This window comes from Sapajus apella, unplaced genomic scaffold (genome assembly GCF_009761245.1).
Source record: "Sapajus apella isolate SASKATOON/1434 unplaced genomic scaffold, GSC_monkey_1.0 scaffold56, whole genome shotgun sequence".
Classification (NCBI taxonomy): Eukaryota; Metazoa; Chordata; class Mammalia; order Primates; family Cebidae; genus Sapajus; species Sapajus apella.
The window spans coordinates 2,245,697-2,271,663 of NW_022436996.1; the positions used below are offsets into that span (position 1 = coordinate 2,245,697).

Below are 25,967 nucleotides of genomic sequence, written 5' to 3' on the forward strand. Positions count from 1 at the left end.
GAGGGGAGCAAGAAGGGAGAAGTTGAGGAATGCTTCACAGGGCAAGTGATGTTTGAGGTCTGTCTTGAAGCTCATGTGTGAGTTTCCCACGCAACTTAAAGGGTATTCTAGGGAGTGAGTAGACTGTGCAGAGGGCAAGAAGGAATCCTGAGAATCCGATTCATGTTTGGGCCATGAGGGGGTTAGGTGAGTCTAAGTGTGTGTTGAAATGGGTCATGGTAAGAGACAAGCCTGGAAAATTATATTGAGATAGTTGTGCAGGACCTGGAATGGTGAGATTTTGGATTTGATCTTAATTTTAGCATTGAAGGAATGATAGCAATCAGGATAGCTTCCTCCCGTGACTGGAGAAGCTTCCTAGAGATCACTTGCTGGCTGGTGGCTGCCAGAGTTGGCCGCGGGCCCTGGGACAGCACTTGTCAGAGGGCTTCTCCCAGGAAACGCAGTGTCTATTCGGAAAAACTAATTCACAGAAATTCTATATCTGATTTCAATTGTATTTTTGGTATGTATTATATGGTCTACATTTTAAAATTTATCATTTATTTACTGAGCCAAGTAAATTTTTACATTTATTTTACATTTATTATTACTGAGGTTTCCTGGTAATATTTTGGGCTTTTAAGTAGGAATACACTTCTGTTGGTTGCCACAAGATGGCATTGGCCTCAAAGTTACTCTGTGTTTTTGTGTATGTAGTATGATTTTTTTCTTGCTTTTTAAAAATACTTCCTTATATTTATTTTTAATTTCTTCCAATATTAACTTTAATAGAACTTTAATATTCATTCTATATTCAATATTAGTGAAGTTCCTTTTTCCTTTGCCAATTTATTCTTTTAAAATCTTTTAAAAAGTTAGATGTTTGTTGTAAAAAATAAAAATGTTTCAGAAATGCATAACTGAGAAAGTGAAAGCCCCTTATAATCCCTCTTTCCTATGGGATTGTTACATATTATGCTGGATTTTTTTTGTACCTCTCTTTCTCTGTGCATTTTGTTGGGGCAGAGCATGTTTTACACCTATTGTCCATGCTTTTCAATTTTTTTGTTGACTTATATATTCTTCCATGTTAGTACCTATTAAAGCCATCTTATTTTTTTTTAAATGACTAAGTAATGTTTTAAATATTAATAGTACAATATTGTTTAATAGTTTTCTATTGTTACTGTAATTTATTTAATCTTTATCCATTAAATAGATGTCAGGCCAATGGCTTTGTAAGTTTTTTTCCTCTGAAATAAATATTTTAAATTAATTTGTTTTTAATACTGGTTTCACAAGTAATTTTTTCACTTAAACAGTTGTTGCATTGCTGTTAGCATATATTGTCAAAGTTTTTAATTAAATGCAACTGTGAAAGAAATATTTAAAAGAGGAATGAACTACAATTTATTTTTTGTAAAATATGTGAAGTACTCTCTCTTCAGCATATGGTTATCTTTTAGGTACTACTTGTTAGACTTACTGACATTTTCATAGAGTAAGGAGTTTTAGAGTTCATCTAGTTTACCTTCTAGGACCATATGTATATCATTTGTCTCCCAACTACATACATTTAATACAATTCTTAATATAATACTTTTTTGATTAAAACATTAAGGAGTTTGTATTCTTTTTGATTACTTTCATGTTCATTGCTTTTTCAGATCGCTTGTGATGATGACTCTCCTTTCTTCCAGGTTGTTTTTGAGCACGTTCACTCTTGCAGTGTCAGCTGGGGCTGTTTTGCTTTTACCCTTCTCAATTATCAGCAATGAAATCCTGCTTTCTTTTCCTCAAAACTACTATATTCAGTGGCTAAATGGCTCCCTGATTCATGGTTAGTATACATTGCCTAATATAATCACAATTAATATTTTAATTTTGTATTGCACCGTATTTTTAGGTTTTTCTTTTCTTAGTTTTCTTCATAATTTGTGACTTCCTCCAGTAAACTATTTGGGTCTTTAGTAATGTCAGAAAACCAGATTCTATTTATCATTTCTATTTTCAATTAGTTGTGAAAGACTTTTCTCTTAGTCAAGAAGCAGTTTTTGTACTTACTATGATTTTGATAAATACATTTTCATTTCAGTATTTAGCAAGAGAATTTTTGTTTATCTGAACATGTCAGAAGAACTCAACTTCCATTTAAGAACTAAAAACTGGCTGGGCATGGTGGCTCATGCCTGTAATCACAGCACTTTGGGATGCCAAGGTGGGCAGATCACCTGAGGTCAGGAGTTCGAGACCAGCCTCGCCAACATGGTGAAACCCTGTCTCTACTTAAAATACAGAAATTAGCTGGGTATGGTGGCAGGCACCTGTAATCCTAGCTACTTGGGAGGCTGAGGCAGGAGAATCACTTGAACCTGGGAGGTGGAGGTTGCAATGAGCCAGGATTACACCATTGCACTACAGCTTGGGCAAGAAGAGTAAAACTTCATCTCAAAAAAAAAAAAAAGAACTGAAAAACAGCAGCTGTCGTTTCCATTTTATTTATTGGCTAGTAGTTTCTTTAGTCTTTTCAAAATATATGCTAGAATGGGAAAAATACTCTATGTCAAGTGCAAATAGGTACCATGATGTATTGCTTTGAAGCCTTTGGGCAAGTCACTGTCCTCTCACTGTAGTTTCCTGTTGTCTTAATAGGGATGATAAATAAAACCCAGCTTGCTGTCTTGTTTTTGGAATAGGAATGATGTATGTAAAGTAACTGTCTTTTAGTAGGCACTTAATAGGTAGTAGCTATTAAGATAGTTATTTAGGCTGTGGGGTGTTTTCTTTCTCTCTTCTTTCTGAAGAATCTTACTGTTTTTACACAACAATTCAGTGTATGTAAATTGAACTCTTGTCTCTCATAGAACTTTCTATGGTGTAATTCTTTTTTGAGGAGTCCTAATTTTTTTTATTTTTCTTTTTTTCTGTTTCTTTTCATATGCTGCTTTCACAGAATATTTTTATTTTTTAATGCTTTAATTTTAATTTTTGTGAGTAAATAGTGTATATATTTATGGGCTATATGAGATATTTTGATACAGGCATGTAATGCAAAATAATCACATCAGGGTAAACAGGGTGTCCGTCACCTCAAGCATTTATCTTTTGTTAAGATTTTGTAATTATGTGTTAGAATTATAGCTCTTAGAAATGTGGATATCTTTCTTGCTCATCATGCCCTACCCCTCTCATTTTATTAGTGTTGATTTGTGTAACTAGTAACTATGTTATTATTGTTTTGTTAATGTGATTAGTTATTGGTGTTATCAGTATTAATGGTTATTTTATAATTTCTCATTTTAAGGTAAAAGTTTCTTGATAATTTTTTTTTTTTTTTTTTTAGTAAGAACCTTATGAGTTAATGGTAAAATGTCCTCCTTTGACAGTATTTAAGCTAAGTTGCCATTTGACCTAAAAAAAAAGTATCACAGATACATTTGTATTTGATTGTATTTGTATTTCATTAAATACAAATTTAATGAAAAGCTTTAAGGAAAAGCTTGTTTACATTAAATTTGTATTATAGGTTAGTGAATTTGGAGTTTCTGAGTTAACATAAAGAGGTGTTGAGATCTCAAATCCAAGGAAAAAAAATGGAATAACTTGCCTGTTTAGTATTGTTACAGTATATGCTGTAGTTTTTATGGTTGGCATTTTGCATTTAGAAAACATCACTGTTTTTTTTTTTTTTTTTAGACTGGGTCTCACTCTGTTACCCAACCCTAGAGTATAGTGAAATGATCATGGCTCACCGCAGGCCCCACCTTCTGGGCCCAGGTCATCCTCCCACCTCAGCGTCCCAGGTAGCTAGGACTGAAGGTGTGTGACACCATGCCAAGCTAACTTTTGGTATTTTTGTTAGAGATGGGGTTTTGCCATGTTGCCCAGGCTGGTTTTGAACTCTTGGGCTCAAGTGTTCCTCCCACCTTGGCCTCCCAAAGTGCTGGGACTATAGGTGTTGCCAAAATGTCACCTGTTATGTGTAACATGTGCTTACTGGAGTTTCTGTAGAAGCCTGTGGCTCATTAGACTAATAATATATGTTCTTTCATTGCTATTATGTTCGTGGTGCTGTAATCCAGTGGAAGGAAAGAGCAAGTTGAAATTTAAGAGGTTACTAGTTTTATGTGTAAGATGAGTACATTTCCTGTCTCCTGTTTGAGAAAGTGTAGCAGATAGTTTTTGCAGGTGATGCTACCTTAAGCTTTTGCTGATATTGTGGCCCTATATATGAAAAACAGCAACACCAACCACAACTTTTTTTTTTCCTGTTCATAAAAGTAGGGTGCGGTCACTATACAGAATATGGAAAATACTAAAATGTACAAACAAGAAAAAATCCACACTTCTTTTTCAGCATATGTGTGTATATATTATTTATAGTATATGCAATTTATACCTTTAAAACATTTAATATTGTGTTTTCCGTACATTTTATGTTTTTTGAAATCATTTTTAGTGGCTGTACCCTGAGCCATGTATATAGCAATATATTAGCCTAGTGGTTTTCAAAGGCTATTTTGTTATTTTTAAGAGTGGAACCGTTCATCCCACTAGTGACTTGCTACCTGGATTTTTTTCAGATTTGCCATAAAAAATAGCTGAGTTGTTCCTCAGGTACCAAACCCACCCTGTCCTCTTTATGGAAACTTTCACCCAGCCAGTAACTGTTGTTGAGCCTCTAGAGGATTTTTAAATTTTAATTATTATTTGGGTTTCTGACAGTTTCTTTACATGAAAATTATTAGGCTAATGAGTATTATTGCTAAACTGTTTTCTAGAATTACTTGTTTATATTCTCTTCACAGACCATGAAGGTGCCTCTTGTTTTTAGCCATAAACTTAACAACAATGAATATTAGTGTCTTTAAAATCTATTCCATTTTCATGGATGGAAGGGAGTTTCTCATTATTGTAATTTTAATTTAAAAAATTTTTAGTCAGATAGGACATTTTAATTTTAACTTATAAAATATAGAAAAATAATACATGTCATTTTATAATAATAATAATAATTATTATTTTTTTGAGACAGAGTCTTGCTTTGTTGCCAGGCACCAGGCTGGAGTGCAGTGGCGCAATCTCGGCTCACTGCAACCTCTACCTCCTGGGTTCAAGCAGTTCTCCTGCCTCAGCCTCCCGGGTAGCTGAGACCACAGGTGCGCGCCACCACGCCCAGCCAGTTTTTGTATTTTTTAGTAAAGACGGGGTTTCGCCATGGTCTCGATGTCTTGACCCCGTGATCTGTCCACCTCGGCCTCTCAAAGTGCTGGGATTATAGGCCGTGAGCCACTGTGCCTGGCCTATTTTTATTATTATTTTTTTGTGATGGAGTCTTGCTCTGTTACTCAGCCTGGAGTGCAGTGGAGCAATCTGGGCTCACTGCAACCTCCACCTGGGTTCAAGTGATTCTCCTGCCTCAGCCTCCCAAGTAGCTGGGATTACAGGCACCTGCCACCACATTTGGCTAATTTTCGTATTTTTAGTAGTGATGGGGTTTCACCATGTTGGCCAGGCTGGTCTCAAACTCCTGACCTCAAGTGATCCGCCCTCTGCAGCCTCCCAAAGGGCTGGGATTACAGGTGTGACACACCAAACCCATCCCATATATAATTTTATTTGATTCATGTCCTTTGCCCTTTTTTGTGGTTGTTGCTTTTTTCATATTTATGATCTCTTTATGTGTGAACACATCAGCTTTTCATTCAATTTTTATACATGTTTTTCTGATTATTTTACTTTTTAATTTTAATTGCCTTTCTTCCTGGAATTTGAATATTTTAAATAATATTTTGCCTTTCTTTTTCTCTTTGGTGTCTCTAATTGTTTTTGTGTTTAGAAGATTGAGGTATGACAACTAGTTGTCTCAGTACCATTAATTGAATATTTATTCTTTTCTGTATTGATTTTTTTATGTTTCATTTTCAGTAAGCTAAATATTACATTAGGGTCTGTTTCTGGGCTCAGGTGCATAGGTTTTGGAGTCAGACCTGGGCTTGAATTTCAGATCTGTCTGAAACCCTGAACAACCTTGAGCAGATTGTTCACACTTTCAAAGTCTCAGTCTTTTATCTATAAAATAACCATATCAAGGCCTAGTTTATAGAATTGTTTTATGTAGTAAGTGGAATATATATATAGTATAAAGTAGCTAGTCTAGCCGGGCGCGGTGGCTCAAGCCTGTAATCCCAGCACTTTGGGAGGCCGAGGCGGGTGGATCACGAGGTCAAGAGATCGAGACCACCCTGGTCAACATGGTGAAACCCCGTCTCTACTAAAAATACAAAACATTAGCTGGGCATGGTGGCGCGTGCCTGTAATCCCAGCTACTCAGGAGGTTGAGGCAGGAGAATTACCTGAACCCAGGAGGCGGAGGTTGCGGTGAGCCGAGATCGTGCCACCGCACTCCAGCCTGGGTAACAAGAGTGAAACTCCGTCTCAAAAAAAAAAAAAAAAAAAAAAGTAGCTAGTCTATTGCCTGGTCCAGAGTAAGCAGGGAATAAATGCTGAATTTTACTTCCCTGTTTTTTCCCTCTGGTTTGTCTGTCTATTCCTATGCCAATGCCATATTGTTTTAAAGACTATAGTTTTGTAAATTTTGCTCCTACTAGGTTTTAAAAAGTTCATATATTTTATGAAGGTTTTCATAAGCAAAGGCATATATTTTGTGCGATATGGGACATGGCAATGCTGTGGAAATTTGTCATTTAATTGTTTTGTCTGTGTTAGGGAAATGTATATGCATGTTTGTGTGTTTAAAGAAATACATATTTGGTGGGACATTTGGAAAATAAATCACAGCTAGCAGATTGGGTCCTCAGCAGTGGCCGTAGCCAGGCCAGCCTTGGTGAGTATAAGTCCATGGTGCTGGGTCCGTGTGTGGTCTCCATCTCTACCATCATGGTGACTTTGTTCATGAGCCCACTGTGCAATGACAAAGATGGCTGGGGAAAGAGGCTGACTAGTATCCACAGAGCCAGTCATCCTATCCACTTAATTATTAAAATCCTCCTCTGCTGAGGTCACCCTTTGGTGAACATTCACATGGAACACAAATACTTCAACACTTTTTTTTCCCATTCAGAGAGGTTTGTTCATGTACCTCATCCCAATTTTTTTATTGCCAGTTTTCCAATTATGTTTCTTCAAGACTCTAACTATCTGGCCAAACCATTGGCCGTGGCGCACTAATTTGTAATAATCACACATTTGGCTATTTCTCCTTCCAAACAAAGTAGCAGCCAGATGTACTGCCCATAGTTCTGCCCACCGAGAGTTTCCCTTCACTGCTGTGTTTTAGAGATGTTCCTGAAAGGGGCCGTATTGCTGCAGTTGTCCACTGATGTGGGTGCCTGCATATCATGCAGTACCATCTGTAAACCAGGCCCAGGTCTCACTCCGTCAGCTGATCTTAGGGAACTCCCCAGGAGACTGTAGGTGCAGGCTGGAAGAGAGAAGGCAGTGTAGCGGGAGTGGGGACCATAGGCATTGGGGCCACTTCTTTTTTTTTTTTTTTTTTTTTTTGTTGGCGGGGGAGCCACTTCTTTATGTAACTCTTGCCTTTAGGGCCTACTTAGGCTCAGACACATAGCACTTCCATTTGATGAAGGAATGCTGCTGTGCACGCCCAACCAATTTTCTGGCTTGGTGGGTGAGAAAACATTCAGTTCATGATGGGCAGCTCAGGTCCCATGGTAACTTGGTGGCCCATGTTTAAGCATCAATCTCTACTAAAGCTGCATAGTGGGCCAGGAGCTGTTTCTCAAAGGCAGTCATTATCCACAAGGATGGCTGGGCATTGCCCCAACATCCTAAGGGCCTGTGCTGCAGTTCACCTAGAGAGGAGCCTGCCAAAGGCTCCACACCGTGTGCTTCTCTGCCTCTACCCTTTCAGGCACCCTTGGATCTGCTGGGTCACATGGCCTAGGAGACAGAGCAGCCTGCACAGAGCCTGGAGCTGCTGCAGAGCCTTCTCTCATTCTGGGCTCTACTCAAAACCAGCAGCTTTTCAGGCCACTCAGTAAACCGGCTGGAGCAACACACACAAATGGGAAATGTGTTGTCTTTGAAGTCCGAAGAGGCCTGCTAGATGTTATGCCTATTTTTTGATGTAGGAGGGGCCAGATTCAACAATTTTTCCTTCACCTTAGAAAGGATATCTCCATCTACCTCACAACACTGGATGGGACCCCTAGAAATTTCACTGCGATAGAAGGCCCCTGAATTTTTGTCAGATTTATTTCCCACTTTTTGACACACAGATGTCTTACCAATAAGTTTACAGTGGTTGTTACTTCTCACTCACTAGGTCCAGTCAGCAAAATATTATCAACGTTGGGCCAGTATGATATTAATATCTTATGGAAGGAAAAGGTGATCTAGATTCCTGTGAACTAAATAATAACATAGAGCTGGAGAACCCTTGAGAGGGTTTATATACCCTTGAGGTAGGGCAGTGAAGGTGTATTGCTGGCCTTGTCAGCTGAAAGCAAACTGCTTCTGGTGGTCTTTACTAACAGGGACAGAGAAAAGCATTTGCCAGATCACTAGCTGCATACCAGATAGCAGGTGACATGTTAATTTGTTCAGAGAATGAAGCCACATCTGGTACAGCCGCTGCAATTGGACTCACTACCTAGTTAAGCTTAATGATAATCTTTTGTCATTCTGCAAGCTCTGTCTGTTTTCTGCACAGACCAGGTAAGAGTTGAATGGGGGTGTAGTGGGAATCCCCACCCCTGCATCTTTCAAGTCCTTGATGGTGGCAGTAATCTCTGAAATCACTCCGAGAATGCAGTATTGGTTTTGGTGTACTGTTTTCCTATGCAGACACAGTTTTAGTAGCTCCCCCTTGGTATTTCCCACCCTAATAGCCCTCACTCCACAGGTCAGGGAATCAGTGTGGGGATTCCGCTAGCCATTCCATTCCATTGATGCCTTCTGGAAGTGAGGAGACAGCCACAGGATAGGTTCAGGGACCCGCTCTGAGTTGCGCCTGTGCTAAAATTCCATTGATTACTTGGCCTCCATAAGCCCCTACTCTGACTGAAGAGCCACAGTGAAGGTCTCCTGGAGTCAGTGTCAGTTCAGAGTCAGTGTCTAGAAGTTTACAGCCTGATTATTTCCTTTTCCTCAAAGCACAGTTATATCACTTATATTCATTTGTCAATCTGTCATTTATAGTTTTGTGACATTTATGGGATTCGGTGAGTACTCAGGAAATGTTCAGATTCCTTTAATCTCCCATGGAGCATCTATTCTAGTACTTTCATGCTGAAAGCGTTCAATAATATTTATTGATTGAAGTAATAAAAGTCATTACAATTATGACATTAGGAATATTTTGGTAAAAGAGAATTTAATTTGAGAGAATGTAATAGCTTATCTTATAAAATTGTCAGTATGGATGTTTTTGATTGTGCCTTTAATGTGTAAATCACATGCATTAGAGGCTAGATGTGTTGATAATGCTTTTTTTGTATGTGCAGGTATATTTAGTTTGGCTTAAATACAGTGTTTAGGTTTTGGACACAGGTTTGAGATGTTACATGTTAACCATATTACCTTGGAATGCTCTTTGCTTTTCTGGGCAAGAATTTTATAACAAAAATAAGTAAAATATTAACCTTAGTAAACTGTGTGTCATGTAAACAAGATGTATCTCTGCCTGCAGTGAGAAAACAGTTTGAAAAATGTGATATACAAAAATGACATTGGAGCACTGGAGTGAGGCAGAATTGATGGTGATCCTCTGGCCAGTGGATTTTGGCTGGTGGTTGTTATCACTTGTCAGCTTGATGCTGTGAGATGTGTTCCATCATTCACTCAGTGTGGACCATGACAGGCCAGCAACTATAGTAGATGAAGCAGAGATGACAAATTAAAATGGTAGTGAAAATTTGTTTTGCTATAATTAAAATAGGAAAAAGGGTAAAAATGGACCGAAAAAAGAAAGTATCCACTTGTGTACATTTTCCATATCTTTTGTACTGTTAAAAAATTAATAGGAAATGTGAAACTCTCTATTTCCATAAGGTGAAGAATAGTGATATAGCTACTTCCTGGGTTTTCCTTTTGGAAAGGGTAACCTTTGGGGTGATAAAAATGTTTTGGAGTTAGGTAAAGGTGGTCAGTTTGGTACAAATGCCCCTGAACTGCTCACTTTAAAATGGCTGATTTTAAGTAATATGAGTTTAATATTAAAATAAGAGCCAAATAACAATAAAAATATGGAAGATAGGAAAATTATGGAATCAGATTGTACCCTTAAATAAAATCAGGAAATTTTGAGTTATTTTTCCCCAGTGGGGCCCCATTTTGGCTAAGCTGTCCTCTCACTTATGAGTGGCATTTACAAACATTTGTAACATGATTGCCCAGTTTGAGATTGTCTGTTAAAATATAACCACAGTGAATCTGACTAGTCGCTGTAAGGACTGTGTGCTGTATTTTGATTTTTCGTCAGGAGTAGCCAATATACTGTTTGGACAACATAAAGGAAAAATGCAAAATCCATCCTTTTAAAATTCATTTTTAAGTTCCACAGAAGATCCAAAAAATCAAACTGTTAGTGTATAAGCAATTGAAGTTAAGAAAATATTACATTTATTTATGAATAGATGCTAAGTCAAAAGTAAGTCCCTAATAAATTTTAATGTACTGTCATTCACTAAATGTTACTGGTCATTTGGGCTCGAGAGTTTAGTCATTTATCATAATGTGTATCAAAATAGTTACTGGATATTGAGGTATTGTTTATAACATTAAAAACAAAAATCCTGGTGTTTGGAATAGGAAATTAATTAAATATTGCCAGATGCAGTGGAGTGCTTTTTTGGCCATTATAGATGATAATTTAGGTGAGTATTTGTTGATATATAAAGATATTAGAAAAAAGTCCATATTTATGATCCAATGCCTATTTTGTAGAAACAAAAAAAGAGTACATGTGTAGGTAGCTGCACAGAAAAATATCTGGAAGGGTAAATACAAAGAGTTTAACTGTTTTTGTGGGATTATATATTTTCTTTTTTTTTTTTTTTTGATTTTACATTGCATTTGGTGTTTGCAGTTGTACAATGGACATATTATTTCTTTTTTAAGACAAGAGTTATATTAAGATAAAAAAATTCTACAACTCATTGGTAAATTGTTATTTATTTTTCTTCTAACTAAATAAACAGAGGCTATTCTAATTCTGAAGTTCTCTCTCTCTGTCTCTTTTAACCCCAAATCAACAGTGGTTAATAATTCTGAAGTCCTCACACTACTTGAAAACAGACTTACAGACTCTTTTAGAAGGCTTTATGCTTTGTTGGTAGAATTTTAAAAAATTGTATAAGTTACTTTTTGATAATTGGATTAGATCTTCAATTCTACTGAAATAATGGTTGAACTTTTGTCATTTTGGAAATTATTGAATATGGCTGAACTCTGATTAGTTTTTTAATTTAAATTCATGAAGGTTTTTGTCTATATGAGGAAAATGATAAATTATTTGCTCCATAGTAGCGTATATTGTATTTTGAAATATTTTGTGACTCCAGCAGATGGAGCTAGAAGTTAATGCATCCTATGGTGATCTGGAAATTTGGTCTTGTTTTGTTTTATTTTAAACCACGATTAAATAACTTTAAATTCAAGTACCTCTTCTGGGGATGAGCACTGGATATCTTTCAAATAGGTTGCCATTATACTGTAGCTGAATTTTTAGGTTTTTACTACTATATGGAAGTATAAATTTTTACCTTTCTAAAGCAGACAGATTTGATTAATATTTATCTTACAAATTAATAATGAAATAATGTATAATGAAATATATGCGTTGGCCCTAAAAGTAATTTTTAAGAATGATTTATCAAAATTATAGTATATTAAGGAATATGTATGTGTATATGTTGATGCATATTTATAAAATGTTAGAAATTTACTAATCTTTGCAAAATTGCCAAGAATATAATCACTACTTAGCAATATATGTTAGATACAATTTTATATCTATGTATTAGATGTTCTTCTCATAGTATTTATACTTTCTTATAATTGCAAATTTTATTATTAGATTAACATAAGCTGTGTCTGAAATTCTCACTTTTATTTATTTGAGACCAGCCTGAACAACATGGAGAACCCATTTCCCTATGTTCAGGCTGGTCTCAAATTCCCGACCTCAGGTGATCTGCCTGTCTCGGCCTTCCAAAGTGCTGGGATTACAGGCGTGAGCCACCGTGTCCGGCCTTGACCATTTTTATGATGTTGAGACAGGGCAGAGAAGAGGCACTGACATTTGTTTAACATTTTGGGTGTTAAGTTAATATTAAGTTAAAATATTAAGTGAGTAAACGTGATATTTTGCATTTAATTATTTAGATTGAAAAAAGCTGGTTGAGCAGCACATGAAAAAGGCATCTACATTTCTTGACAAACTAAATTAACTTGTATTTGGAACTCTTCTGGATTCAGGGTGTGAATCATTTTCTTCTGTTGTCTAACAGACATTGCTGCTTGTGTGATCTGCTGATAAAGATTTCTTTACCCCGTCTTCTGTCTCTGCTAAAATACAAATGTTAGCCTGTGTGATGGTGCACATCTGTAATCCCAGATACTTGGGAGATTGAGGCACAAGAATCGCTTGAACCTAGGAGGGAGAGGTGGCAGTGAGCCAAGATTGCACCACTGTATTCCAGCCTGGGCAACAGAATGAGGCTCTATCTCTGAAAAAAAAAAAAAAGAAAAAAAAGAAAAAAGAAAGAAAAAAGATTTTTTCATTTAGCTTTTGATAAACTATCTTTGTTTTAAATAAGTGTATTGGTTTGTCAGAATAGATACCTTTTACTGACTTGGGAGCATTTGCTGCCTAGGGCAAAGTTTTATTTTTTTAACTTTGACATCCAGAGAATTTCAATTTTACTGTATAAAAGGGACGTGTGTGATTAGAAGGATAAATTCTGGAAGCATGTATGTTTATAGATCAATAACAATAAAAACAGTCTCCTTTTATACTTCAGAATTTATCTTTCTAATCACACATGTCCCTTTTATACAGTAAAACTCAAATCTTTCTCCGGATGTCAAAAGTTAAAAATCGGTTTTAAACTTTTTTTCTTCTGAATATGAAAGCATAGTGGACCCTTAGCCTTCAAGGATGTATATCCATGATTACAACAATATGAGAGCAATGTTTGAGGCTCCCTAACACGTGGTAATTTGTAATTTTGCTGAGACTAAAATCTAAATTGTGCACTCAGAGAGACTGGTAAATAAAGTGAGCCACATGGCTAATGAGTGAGCCTAGTCCAGCATCCCCATCTCAGTTTAGCTTTATTATTTTCTGCCCTTTTTGTTTATTTTGTGGGGAACATTATATGATACAGAGATATGGAGAAATTTGAGTTTCACGAAGGTGTTTAAATGTATACTTTGCAAATTTTAGAGGACTTTATATGCTTCTTATAGAAAGAATATCCGGAAAAAAAATTACCCACAATTATGCTGTATTTTTATATTGTTAATTAGTTGGTATATTTATTTGCAATTGATTTTCTATGCCTAGTTTTTGTCATTGTCATTTAAAAATATTTTCAATGTCACCTATATATATAGGTTTTGCTGGTTAAATTTTTTTGGTGAAAATGAGAAATAATTCTTTAAGGAAAGGGTTGAGAGCGAATTTTAGCTGTAACTCACATCATTTTATTGCTTTATAGGGTCTAAATGCTGGTATAGGAGAGAACTTTTTAGTTTCTTTGTTCCTTTTTTTTTTTTTGAGGCGGAGTTTTGCTCTTGTTGCACCGGTGGGGTTTCTCCATGTTGTTCAGGCTGGTCTCGAACTCCAGACCTCAGGTGATCCACCTGCCTCGGCCTCTCAAAGTGCTGGGATTACAGGCATGAGCCACTGCGTCCGGTCTTGTACCAATTTTGTGATGTTGAGACAGGGCAGGGAAGAGGCACTGACATTTGTTTAACATTTTGGGTGTTAATTTATCTTCTGTTCTTCGTAAGAGGCCTGTGAGTTATAGCCTATTGTATACCTAAGGAAACTGAGTGACAGAGTTGCAGTCCCTCTTCAAGCTCGTATATTTGTGATAGGTGCAAATCCAGGCTTGTTAGATGATGTAAAGTGATACTCATTTAGCTATCTGCCATGAGAACTGGTGAAGTTTTTAAAATCACAAATTGTGTGAATACCTTGATTTTTGTTAGAGTACTTTATAGTACACTAAGTTGATAGAGTATATTCAATATTTTATTGAAGTTAGATTTTTAAAAACCTTTCTGTAGTTGAAAGATGTCTTGGTGTTTTAAGAAGCCTTGACTGTACATGTACACACCCACATGTAAACAACTGAGGAAACAATTGCAGACATGTTTGTTCCCTTTTACAAAACTGATCACAGGCTCAGTTAAGCATTTTGTTTTATGTTGATGGATAGAATTAATGGAATATCATATTCATTATTTCCTTTAGTAAAATCTTGTTAAACTGGTACATTATTTTTGTCAGATAATATTAAGGAAATTAAAAACGTTCGTTTTTCACCCAGAATGTTAAGTAGGAGACATCATCAGTAATGTAGAAAGAGCAGCAGACCTGGGATCTAATTCCAGGGCTGCCGTTTGTAAGTTATGAAATTTGTGAGGAATTTATTGAGTCTCATTTAAGAAAACGTTCTTAGGTTCTCTTCTGCTCTGTACCTTTCTCTTGGTGTACTAAAATAAGAGCAAGCTTTTATTTATTTTGAACAAATTTTAATTTTAGATTCTTAGAATTGTATCAGTTCTGCTTAAGTATTGAAATAAATATGTATTTTAGTTCATTAGAAACAGGACAGAGGTTATTTCAATCTAAAACAATTCTTTGGAGAAGATAAAAAAAAAACTAATACCTTTTTTCCTTCAAGTGATGGTGTTTCTTCTGAATGTGAATTGAAAGTGTAAAGGAGCTTAACCAAGCGAGGCATTGCAATTATTTCATTATTATGTTTAAAATTTTCTAACACAACATCATTTGACTAGACTTTATTTTCTAAATGTATCGAACAACATAGAGAAAGAGTGTGGAAAAGGAGAAAAAGAGTAAGCTTGATGATATTGGTGAAGTACCCTGGTTTCCCATTGTAGCAATGTATACTGGAATAGTTAAGTTTTAGGAATTTGGGGCAAGAGAATGAAGAGGATGGATATTTCACAGTAGGGAGCAATATTCCATCTAATAAGAGAAAACTAAGACATAGGAGTTGAGGCTTATTCTTTTAGTAATAAACAGATTTTGTTTTGTTGTTGAGTTGTATGTTGAAAGAATTAAACAAAGGGCAAGGATATCAGTAAGTATATAGGGAGGTCAGCTTGAAATACAGTAGGTAACTACAGTTTTAAAACATTTTCTATGATCAACAAATCCATTAGGATAGCTAGTGGGTAAAGTATAAGCATGTTGTTGCTGTTTTATACCCAGAGCTTTTCCTGTATTATTGAGAACTAAGGCTCAGACGTGGGAGTATGAAAAATTAGGCCATGCATGGTAAGCCTGTAATCCCAACATTTTGGGAGGCCAAGGTGGGAGGATTGCCTGACGCCAGTTCAAGACCAGCCTGGGCAACAAAGTGAGACCCTGTATCTATAAAAAACAAAAGCCAATATTCAAGTGTTGGTAGAAAAATACTTTAAACACTTAACAGTCTGACTAAAGTGGAGTAAGGGGAACTGGACATACAGTATACCCTCCCACCTGAAACAACTAGGTTTTTGAGAAATGACAGGCAAAGAAGGACAGTAATCTCCAGAGATGGAAGACAAACTGTCAAGGTCTGCCTCGACAGAGTTTCCAGACTGCAGTACAGAGAGGGAGAACCCAGGTGGAGCTGAGCAGTATTCTGGGTTGAGAATCCAGCAGTTTTGAGAGACCGAGGCGGGGCTGGAGTTTACCAGGCAGAGTACTGGGAAGGAGAGGGCTGCACAGTGAAGCATCTGGTTTTACACTGCTGGGTAGAATTAATGGGATATCATTTTCTCAGTTCAAACATTTCCCGTAGGAAAACTTTACTAAACTGATGTTCTGTTTCTGGCAAATGAAGGCCGTCTGTGTAGTCTCATAGGCTGAAATCAAGGTGTTTGTAGGGTTGCCTTCCTCAGTGGAAGCTCTGGGAAAGCATTTGCTTTCCGACTGTTGGCTGAATTTGTTTCTTTGTAGTTTTATGACTGAGGCCCTCATTTCCTTCCTACCTGTCTGTCAGTCAGGTGCCAGCCTTTGTTTCTAGAGGCTTCTTGCCTCATTTATCTTCTCTTCCACGTGATCGCCACCAACAAAGGTGGGTCAGGTTCTTCTCTGACTTCCCTTCTGCTGCATCTCTCTGACTCCAGCTAAGGAGAAATTTCTCTGCACTCTTGTGTTTTCTTTCTCTCTCTCTCTCTGTGTGTGTGTGTGTGTATGTGTGTGTGTTTAAAAATCACATGAAAGGCTCATGTGGTTAGATTCTGCCCACCTGGATAATCCCAAATGGTCTTGCTATCCTCCTATTTTAAGGTCCATAACCTTAATTATATCTGCAAAGTCCTTAGGTTCACTCAGAACATCAGGATGTGAACTTACTTGGAAATACAGTCTTTGTAGACATAATTAGTGAAGATGAAGTCATCTTAGATTAGTGAAGACCCAAGTCCAAAGACTGGTTTCCCCCCTAAAAACATAAAGTAGAGACACAGACACATAGGGAAGAAGGCCCTGTGAAGACAGAGGCTTAGAGTGGAACAATGAATCAACAAGCCCAGGAATGCCAAATGCAGAGAGAAGGAAGGGTTGTTCTTCCCTAGAGCCTTTGGAAAGAGCATGGTCCTGCTGACACCTTGCTTTCAGACTTCTAGTGCCTGGAACTGTAAGAGAATAGATTTCTTTTGCCTGAAGCCATTCAGGCTGTGGTGCTTAGTTACAGCAGTCCCAGAAAAACAGCACACCATGCAATATATTCACAGAAGTCTGGGGATTAAGGCATGGGGATCCTGCCCACTGTGCCTACCCCGAGTCTGCAACTGAGACCCCAGAATTAGTAGATGAATACATGAAAACATTTCTTACCACTGTATTCATATGTTCCAGAAACTTGGAGGAAATGTTGAACATACTGAGATGTAAAAGTTGTTAAAAAAAAAAAAAAAAAAAAAAAACCAAACTTCTAGTGATGAAAACTATAGCATGTGATGTGAAGGTATATGAAACAGTAGATTAATAGCCGATTAGACATTGTGGGAGATTAATGAATTTGAGGGCATAGCTATAGAAAACTATTCAAAAGTGGGCCAGGCGTGGTGGCTTACTCCTGTAATCCTAACACTTTGGGAGGCCAAGGTGGGTGGATCACCTGAAGTCAGGAGTTCAAGACCAGCCTGGCCAACTTGGCAAAACCCCATCTCTTCTAAAAATACAAAAATTAGTTGGGCGTGGTGGCGCATGCCTGTAGTCCCAACTACTCGGGAGGCTGAGGCAGGAGAATTGCTTGAACCCAGGAGACGGAAGTTGTAGAGCCAAGATCATGGCACTGCACTCTAGCCTGGGCAACAGAGAGAGACTCCATTTAAAAAAACAAACAAACAATTTAAATGTGAAACAGATTTAAAAAATGGCTGAAAAGTGACAATAGTGCTATAGTTTGGATGTTTATTCCCCCATACCACATGTTGAAGTTTGACTCCCAGGGTCAGGCACCATGGTTCACACCAGTATTCCCAGCACTTTGGGAGGCCTACGTGGGTAGATCACTTGAGGCCAGGAGTTCAAGACCAGCCTGGCCAACATGATGAAACCCCGTCTCTACTAAAAATACAAAAATTGGCCAGTCGTGGTGTCACATGCCTGTAAGCCTAGCCACTTGGGAGGCTGAGGCAAGAGAATAACTTGAACTTGGGAGGTGGAGGTTATAGTGAGCTGAGATTGTACCACTGCACTTTAGCCTGGGGGACAAAGGAAGACATCATCTCAGAAAAAAAAAAAAAAAAAGAGAAATTTGATCCCCAGTGTTGAGGTCCATCTAGTGGAGGTGTTTGGGCCAGTGGGGCAGATCTCCATGAATAGATGATTCCCTACTGGGAGGTAGGGTGAGTGAGTTCTTTATTCTCAAAGAGCTGGTTGTTAAGAGTCTGGCACCATCCCCGCTCCATTGCTTCCTCTCTTCTCCTGTGATCTCTGCATATGCCAGCTCCCCTTTGTGTTTCACCATGAATGGAAGCAGCTTGAGGCCCTCATCAGAGCAGATGTTGACACCAAGCTTCTTGTACAACCTGTAGAACTGTGAGGCAAATAAACCACTTTTCTTTATAAATTACGCAGCCTCAAGTATTCCTCAATGGCAATGCAAAATGGGCTAACACACGGGGTATCACTGATGGAGTTAGTGTTTCTAAAGGCGGGGAGTTAAGAAAAAATGTTTGAAAAGTTAATGATAGAAAAATTCCAAAACTGATGAGAACTGTAAGTACAAGACACATGAAGAAAACTGTACCAAAGCACATAATGTGATTGCTCAAAATCAGGGATAAAGAGGAAATCTTAAATGCATCCACAAAAAGAGACACATTAAGTACAGAGGAGCAATAATAAGAATCACAGCGTGTTTCTAGTAGGAAACAGTGCAAGCCAGATGACAGTGTGAAAGTGTAGCATAGTCAGCCCTCAGGATCCGTGGGTTCAACCAACCATGGGTCACAAATACTTGAGAAAAAGATGGTTGTGTTTGTAGTGAGCGTGTACAGACTTCTTTCTTCTTAGTCTCTAAATAATATAGTACATAGATTTACACTGTATTAGGTATTATAAGCAGCCTGTGGATGATTCAAAGTGTATAGGAGGATGTGCATAGGTTGTATGCAAATACCGCGCCATTTTATATAAGGGACTTGAGCATCTGTGGATTTTAGTATCTGTGGGAGGTCTTGGAACCAATCCCTCCATAGACACTGAGGGAGGATTGTACTAAAAGAAAACATCCCAGCCAATCTAGTTCTGTACACAGTGAAAATGTTTTTCAAAACAAAGTCAAGATTATGACAGTGTCAGATACACAAAAGATAAAATTTCATTACCAGCAGAGCTGTACATTAAAAAATGTTAAAAGTTGTCCTTCATGCAGTAGGAAGTTGGTAGGAGATAGATGTCTAGGAACTGTGAGCTAAACAAACCTGAGCGATTATGTCTTAACTCATCTCCTAGCTCTACAAAATGAATTGAAGAGCACTAGAAGCGGCATTTTTATAGGTAAATAGAAAAGCTTTTAAAAATCATATATCTTTAGAAAAGATAATTGGCTGTTTAAAAAACAATGTATTATGAGTTTTACTGTATGTGTACAAGTAAATTATGTGACAACAATAATTTGACACAGGAGGAAAGCCATGGAAGTACACTGTTGTGAAGTTCTCATGCTCTACTTGAAGTGTTATCTTTTTTTTTTTTAAGTGACGACAAGTTTTATTAAGAAAGTAAAGGAATGAAAGAATGGCCACTCCACAGACAGAGCAGCCTATAAAATCATCTGAAGGCAGACTGTGGTAATTAAAAGGCACATATGATAAACCTGAAGACAAACCAGAAATAGCCCAACAAGCTATAGTGAATAAATAAAGGAAATAAAATAGAATCATAAAAAATACTTAATCTATGGGAAGGGAAGCCAACACACAGGGCAAATAGAAAACAAAAACCAAGTTGATAGATTGAAGCCTAACCTTATCAATAATTACTTTAAACGTAATGTTCTAAACACTACAACTAAAAGGCAGAGATTATGAAATTGAACATAAAAGAAAGAATGAAGCATATCTGCTTGCAAGATACCCACTGTAAAGACAAAACTAGGTTAACGGCAGTAGGAAGAAAAAGATATACCACGCTAATTCTAATCAGAGGAAAGTTGGAGTGGCTATATGATTATCAGACAAGGGCAGAGAACATTACCAGTCATAAAGAAGATCATTTCATAATGTTAAAGGGGCTTGTTCACCCGAAGAGCCTAGTGATGCTATCTGCCTAATGACATAGCTGTTAAGTACATGAAGCAAAATAGATAGAAAGTATAGTCAGATCCATGATTACATTCAGATATTTCAATACCCCTCTTTCAATAATTGATAGAACATAAAGAATAAACAGGATATAGAAGATTTGAATCATTCTATCAACTGACTTGACCTAATTAGCATTTATAGAACACTCCACCCAACAATAGAATACATATTTTTTTTTCCAGTACTATGGGGGCATTTACCAAGAGAGATCACATTCTTTGCTATAAAATAAGTCTCAATACATTTAGAAGGATTTCAAGTCATACAAGATAGGCTCTGTAAGGACAATGAAATTAAGTGATAAATGTCAGAAGACTTACATAGAAACAATCTAGAAAATCCTGGAGTATTTGGTAATTAGTAACATACTTTACAGTAACTCAAAGAACAATCAAAAGAAAAACTTTAAAGTGCTTTGAACTGAATGAAAATGAAAAAGCATTTTAATATTTGTGGTATGTATCTGAAATTTTTATAGGTAAATTTATAGCAAGAAATACCTGTGTTACAATAGAAAAAAGGTCTCAAATCAGTATCAACAAATGGGACATTTTTTAAAAGTCGTGAGAGAAGAAACCAATGAAATAGAACACAGAGAAAATCACTGAGAACAGTAAAATTGATAAGCAATGCCAGACTGATCAGCAAAAAAGAAGAGATTAATTGTTAGTTTTAGGAATGAGAGAGGTGACAGCACTATACATTGTACAGTGATTAAAAGGATAATAATGGCGTTTTATTTATTTATTTATTTTTGAGACGGAGTCTCACTTTGTCACTCAAGCTGGAGTACAGTGGCGTGATAGCAGCTCACTGCAACTTCTGTCCCCGGGTTCAAGCAATTCTCCTGCCTCAGCCTCCCGAGTAGCTGGGATTACAGGTGCCTGCCACTGTGCCTGGCTAATTTTTTTGTATGTTTAGTAGAGACGGGGTTTCATCATTTTGGCCAGGCTGGTCTTAAACTCCTGACCTCATGATCCTCCCACCTTGGCCTCCCAAAGTGCTGGGATTATAGGTTGAGCCACCACACCTGGCCTGTTATGAACACCTTTATGCCAACAAATTCAACAACTTAGATAAATGGACAAATTTCCTCAAAAGGTGAAAACCATTAAAGCCATCTCAAGTATTCTGGGAATGTTAGGAACACTGTCACAAATAAAGCTTTAGGCCAAGGGGATTTATTGTCAGTTCTATATATTTAAGGAAGAAATAATAGCAGTTCTGCACAGGCTCCTCCAGAAAATTGGTGTGGGAATATTTTCTAATTCATTGAGGCCAGCATTACCCTGATATCAAAACCAGACAGACAGTACATGAAAACTGAAAACTTTGTTAGCTGTAACAAATGTTCAGAGGCAGATAACTGCAATATTTCATCTTATGTTTTTCAGAGAATAGAAAAATAGAAACCAGTCTAAATTATTTTAAAACTAATGTAATAGTACTATTGGATAAATTACAATCATAATCATAAGCATAGAATCAGCAGAATAAGCTTAAAATTCATAGAAATAAACATATTATGACCATGTTGGATATTCTTCAGAGATTTTGCAGTTGGTTCAATGTAAAATAAAAAATTCATACAATTTAAAAAAAAAAAGAAAACTGAAAACTGCAGACCATTGTCACAAACATAGATGCTTAAGTTCTAAATAAAATTTTAGCAAATCAAATATAATACTGTATAAAAAGGATAATAATACATCATGACTTTTGCAAAGCCAATCCATGTGACTTGATTAACACTATAGAAAAAAGTCATATAGTTGTCACAATACATGCGGAAAAAGCATATGGCAGAATTCAGTATCTGTTTCTGATAAAATCTCTCAGTGAAGTAGGCCTTAGAGGGGATGTTCTCATCCCCTTTAAAATGCATCATGCCAGGTGTGGTGGCTCACACCTGTAATCCCAGTGCTGTGGGAAGCCAAGGCAGGTGGATCACCTGAGGTCAGGAGTCCGAGACCAGCCTAACCAACATGGTGAAACCCTGTCTCTACTAAAAATACAAAACTTAGCCATGTGAGGTTGTGTGTACCTGTAGTCACAGCTGCTTGGGAAGCTGAGACAGGAGAATTGTTTGAACTTGGGAGGTGGAGGTTGCAGTGACCTGAGAGATTGCGCCGTTTCACTCCAGCCTGGGCGACAGAGAGAGACTCTGCCTAAAAAAAAAAAAAAAAGCATCTATAAAAAGCCTACAGGTAACATCATACTTAATGGTGAAAGAATGAATGTTTGCCCCTGATACCAGGAACAGGGCAAGGACATCTGTTCTTACCACTTCCATTGAACATTTTAGAGGTTTTTTTTAATTTTTATTTTTTGCCACTTCACAGTTCTTACATGACTGACACATTTTGGAGGTTTTTTTTTTTTAAGAAGTCATTGAAGTTGGAAAGGAAAAAGTAAAACTGTATTTCACAGATGATAGTTTCTGTGCAAAAATTCTGATGGAATCTGTTATAAAAAAACTATTAGATGACATTTTGGGCTGGATGTTTAAAAAAAAAAAAAAGGCTATTAGAACCAATAAGTAAACTTTGCACAGTTGCAGGATAGAAGATCAAAATCCAATTGTATTTCTATATACTGGCAATTAATAATTGGAAATTGAATTTACAACTCAATATCACTTATATGCAGTAGCATCAAAAATATGAAATACTTAGGGGTGTGTGAGACTTCAGGACTGTAAACTCGAAGACATTGTTAAGAGAAATTCAAGTACCACAATAAGTGGAGACAGATACTGTGTTCACCGATTAGAAGATGCTTGTCTTTATCAGTTTGGGCTGCTATAACAGAATACCATAGACTGGGTGGCTTACGAAACAAATATTTTTTACAGTTCTGGAGGCTGAAAGTCCCATATCAAGGTGCCACCATGGTTAGGTTCTTGATGAAGACCCTACTTCTGGTTCTTGGATGGTAGTCTCCTTGCATCATCCTTCATTGCTGAGAGCAGAGAGACAGAAAGCAAGCTCTCCTCTGTCTGCTCTTATAGAGGCGCCATCCCATCATGAGGATTGCCCCCTTGTGACCTAACTGCCTCCCATGGGCTCCCATCTCTAGCGACCTTAATGCTGAGGAGTAGGGTTTCAGTTTGAATTTGGGGGTGGGGACAGAAGCATTCAGTGTGTAACAGCAATATTAAGATGTCATTTCTCCCCAAATTGATCTATAGATTCAACACCATGCCAGTCAAGCTTCAAGCACACTTTGTAAAAATTGACAAGCTGATATAAAATTCAGATGGAAATCCTGTGGACTTAGAACAGCCCAAACAACTTTGACAGATAACTAAGAGGACTGATGATCTGACTTAAAGCTACAGTAAATCCCAGCTTTGGGAGGCTGAGGCAGGCGGTTACTTGAGATCAGGAGTTCTGGCCAACGTGGTGAAACCCCATCTCTACCAAAAATACAAAAATTAACCGGTATGATGGCACCCTCCCATAATCCCAGCTACTTGGGAAGCTGAGGCAGGAGAATCGCTTGAACCTGGGAGGTGGAGGTTGCAGTGAACCGAGGTGCACCGTTGCACTCCAGCCTGGTGTCAGAGCAAGACTCCGTCTCAAAAAAAAAAAAAAAAAATGTGTGGTGTTAGCATAAAGATAAACAGATCAAATCAGTAGAATAGAGTGTCCAGGAGTAGATCCAAACATATATTGTCAATTGATTTTTTGACAGAGGTGCCAAGGGAATTTAGTGGGAAGATAATTATGTTTTAAACAAATGATGTGAGAACAATTGGTTAATTATAGGCAAAAACTGAACTTCAGTCCACACCTAGCACCATTTGCAAAATGTAACTCAAGGGATCACAGGCTTAAATGTAAATCCTAAAACTATAAAACTTGTAGAAGAAAACATAGGAGAAAGTCTTTGTAACATTGAACTAGGCCATAATTTCTTGGGTAGGATAAAAAAAGCACAATCTATAAAAGAAAAAAATTGGTAAGTTGGACTTCTAATAAATTTTGTTCTTTAAAAATGTTGATAAGAGAATAAAGAGAGTCTACAGACTGGGAGAAAATATTCACAGATCACGTACCTGATAAAAGACCCATATTCAGAGCATATAAAGAACTTGCTAAACTCAGTCATTAAAAAAAAGAAATGAAAAAATGGGCAACAGATTTTAAGAGACACTTAGCTAAAAAAGACATAAATGGATGGCAAATAAGCTCATGAACAGATGTTCACATCACTACTAGAGAAATGCAAATCAAAACAGCAATAAGATATCACTGCACCTGCCAGAATGGTTAAAATATTATTTTTGGTGAAAATGTGGATGAACTTGATCTCTGCTGGTGAGAGACTGTAAAATACAACCACTTTTGACAACATTTGGCATTTTCTTAAAATGTTAAACATGTATCTATTATATGACCTAAAATATTTCCCAAAAGAAATGATTGCATAAATCCACACAGACTTGTACATGAGCATTTATGACTGATTTATTTGTAATAGCCTCAAATTGGGAACAACATAGATAAATTGTTTGCAGGTGAATGGATGCAATCCAATAGCGATTCAATCTAATCTCAAAATAGTTGTGCTAGATAACGGAAGCCAGATAAAAACAAGAGCATATATCACACAATCCATTTGTATAATGTTCTAGAAAATCCATCTTTTCTAAAGTGCAGAGTCAGTGGCTGACTAGGTATCTGGGGCCGGTGGGGAGTGGCAGGAGGTAGGGATTATAAAAGGGTATGAGAAAATTTGGGGGTGATGGATGTGTTTATGTTCATTAGCTTAATTGTGGTGATGGTGTCATTGGTGCATGCTCATGACAAAACTTATCAAATGGTATACTCTGTGTAGTTTATGTAGCTCAATAAGGCTGTTAATATTTCTTATTTTTGTATATGTTATGGTTTTGTTCATTTTGTACTGACAATTGAGAATTCTAAGACTACTTTAGTTCAGCCTGTGACCCTTTTTCCTGAGAGGGTCTTTTCCTGTTAACATTTTGCTATATGGACTGTAATATTGTTTGTTTATGGAACCCATTTGTATTGATTCCTCAGCACTTTAGCAGACATTGGGAAATCAAAAATGAGGAGAAATATATTTATGCCTCATGGACCTTTGATCTAGGGTTTATAATGATACATTTACAAGCATCTCTAAAGAATATAAGAAGTTTAGGGGCCAGGTGCGGTAGTTCACGCCTGTAATCCCAGCACTTTGGGAGGCTGAGGCGGGTGGATCACCTGAGGTCAGGAGTTCAAGACCAGCCTGGCTAACATGGCGACACCCCATCTCCACTAAAAATACAAAAATTAGCCTGGCATAGTGGTGCATGCCTGTAATCCCAGGTACTCAGGAGACTGTGAGGAGAATCGCTTGAACCTGGGAAGCAGAGGTTGCGGTGAGCTGAGATCGTGCCATTGCACTGCTGCCTGGGTGACAGAGTGAGACTCCATCTCAAAAGAAAAAAAAAATAGTTGTTTAGGAAGTGGGGGAATTTATATTGCCTAAAAACATTATAGTATTTTAGAAGGAATGGCTTAACTTTTTCTTGCTGTGGGACAAGGGCACATCTCTGAACCTGAAGGCTGTAAAAAGGAGGACCTACCTTGTCATAAAATGTTAAGGTGGCACCTGGCTGAGTGCAGTGGCTCACACCTGTAATCCCAGCACTTTGGGAGGCTGAGGTGAGTGGACTGCTTGAGCCCAGGAGTTCGAGACCAGACCGGATGACATGGCGGAACCTCATTTCTACAGAGAATACAAAAATCAGCCCGGCATGGTGGCATGCGCCTATAGTTTCAGCTACTTGGTAGGCTAAGGCAGGAGGATCACCTGAGCCTAGGAAATCAAGGCTGTAGTGAGCCATGATTGCACCTGGGCCTGGGCCACAGAGTGAGACCCAGTCTCAGAGAAAAAGGTAGCGCCTTAATGCATCCAGA

General features: G+C 37.4%; 1 protein-coding gene across 7 annotated transcripts in view; it reads left to right on the forward strand.

The window, feature by feature from the left end:
• LMBR1 (limb development membrane protein 1) overlaps positions 1-25,967 on the forward strand; it is a 201,578-nt gene that overhangs the window by 57,235 nt on the left and 118,376 nt on the right. For 5 of the 7 annotated variants that reach the window (XM_032244888.1, XM_032244893.1, XM_032244890.1 and 2 more), the window contains one exon: positions 1,683-1,822. The exons of the other annotated variants lie outside the window; for them this stretch is intronic. In XM_032244888.1, coding sequence (XP_032100779.1) covers positions 1,683-1,822 — 140 coding nt within the window. The remainder of the gene's footprint in view (positions 1-1,682; positions 1,823-25,967) is intronic. 7 annotated transcript variants of the gene reach the window in all.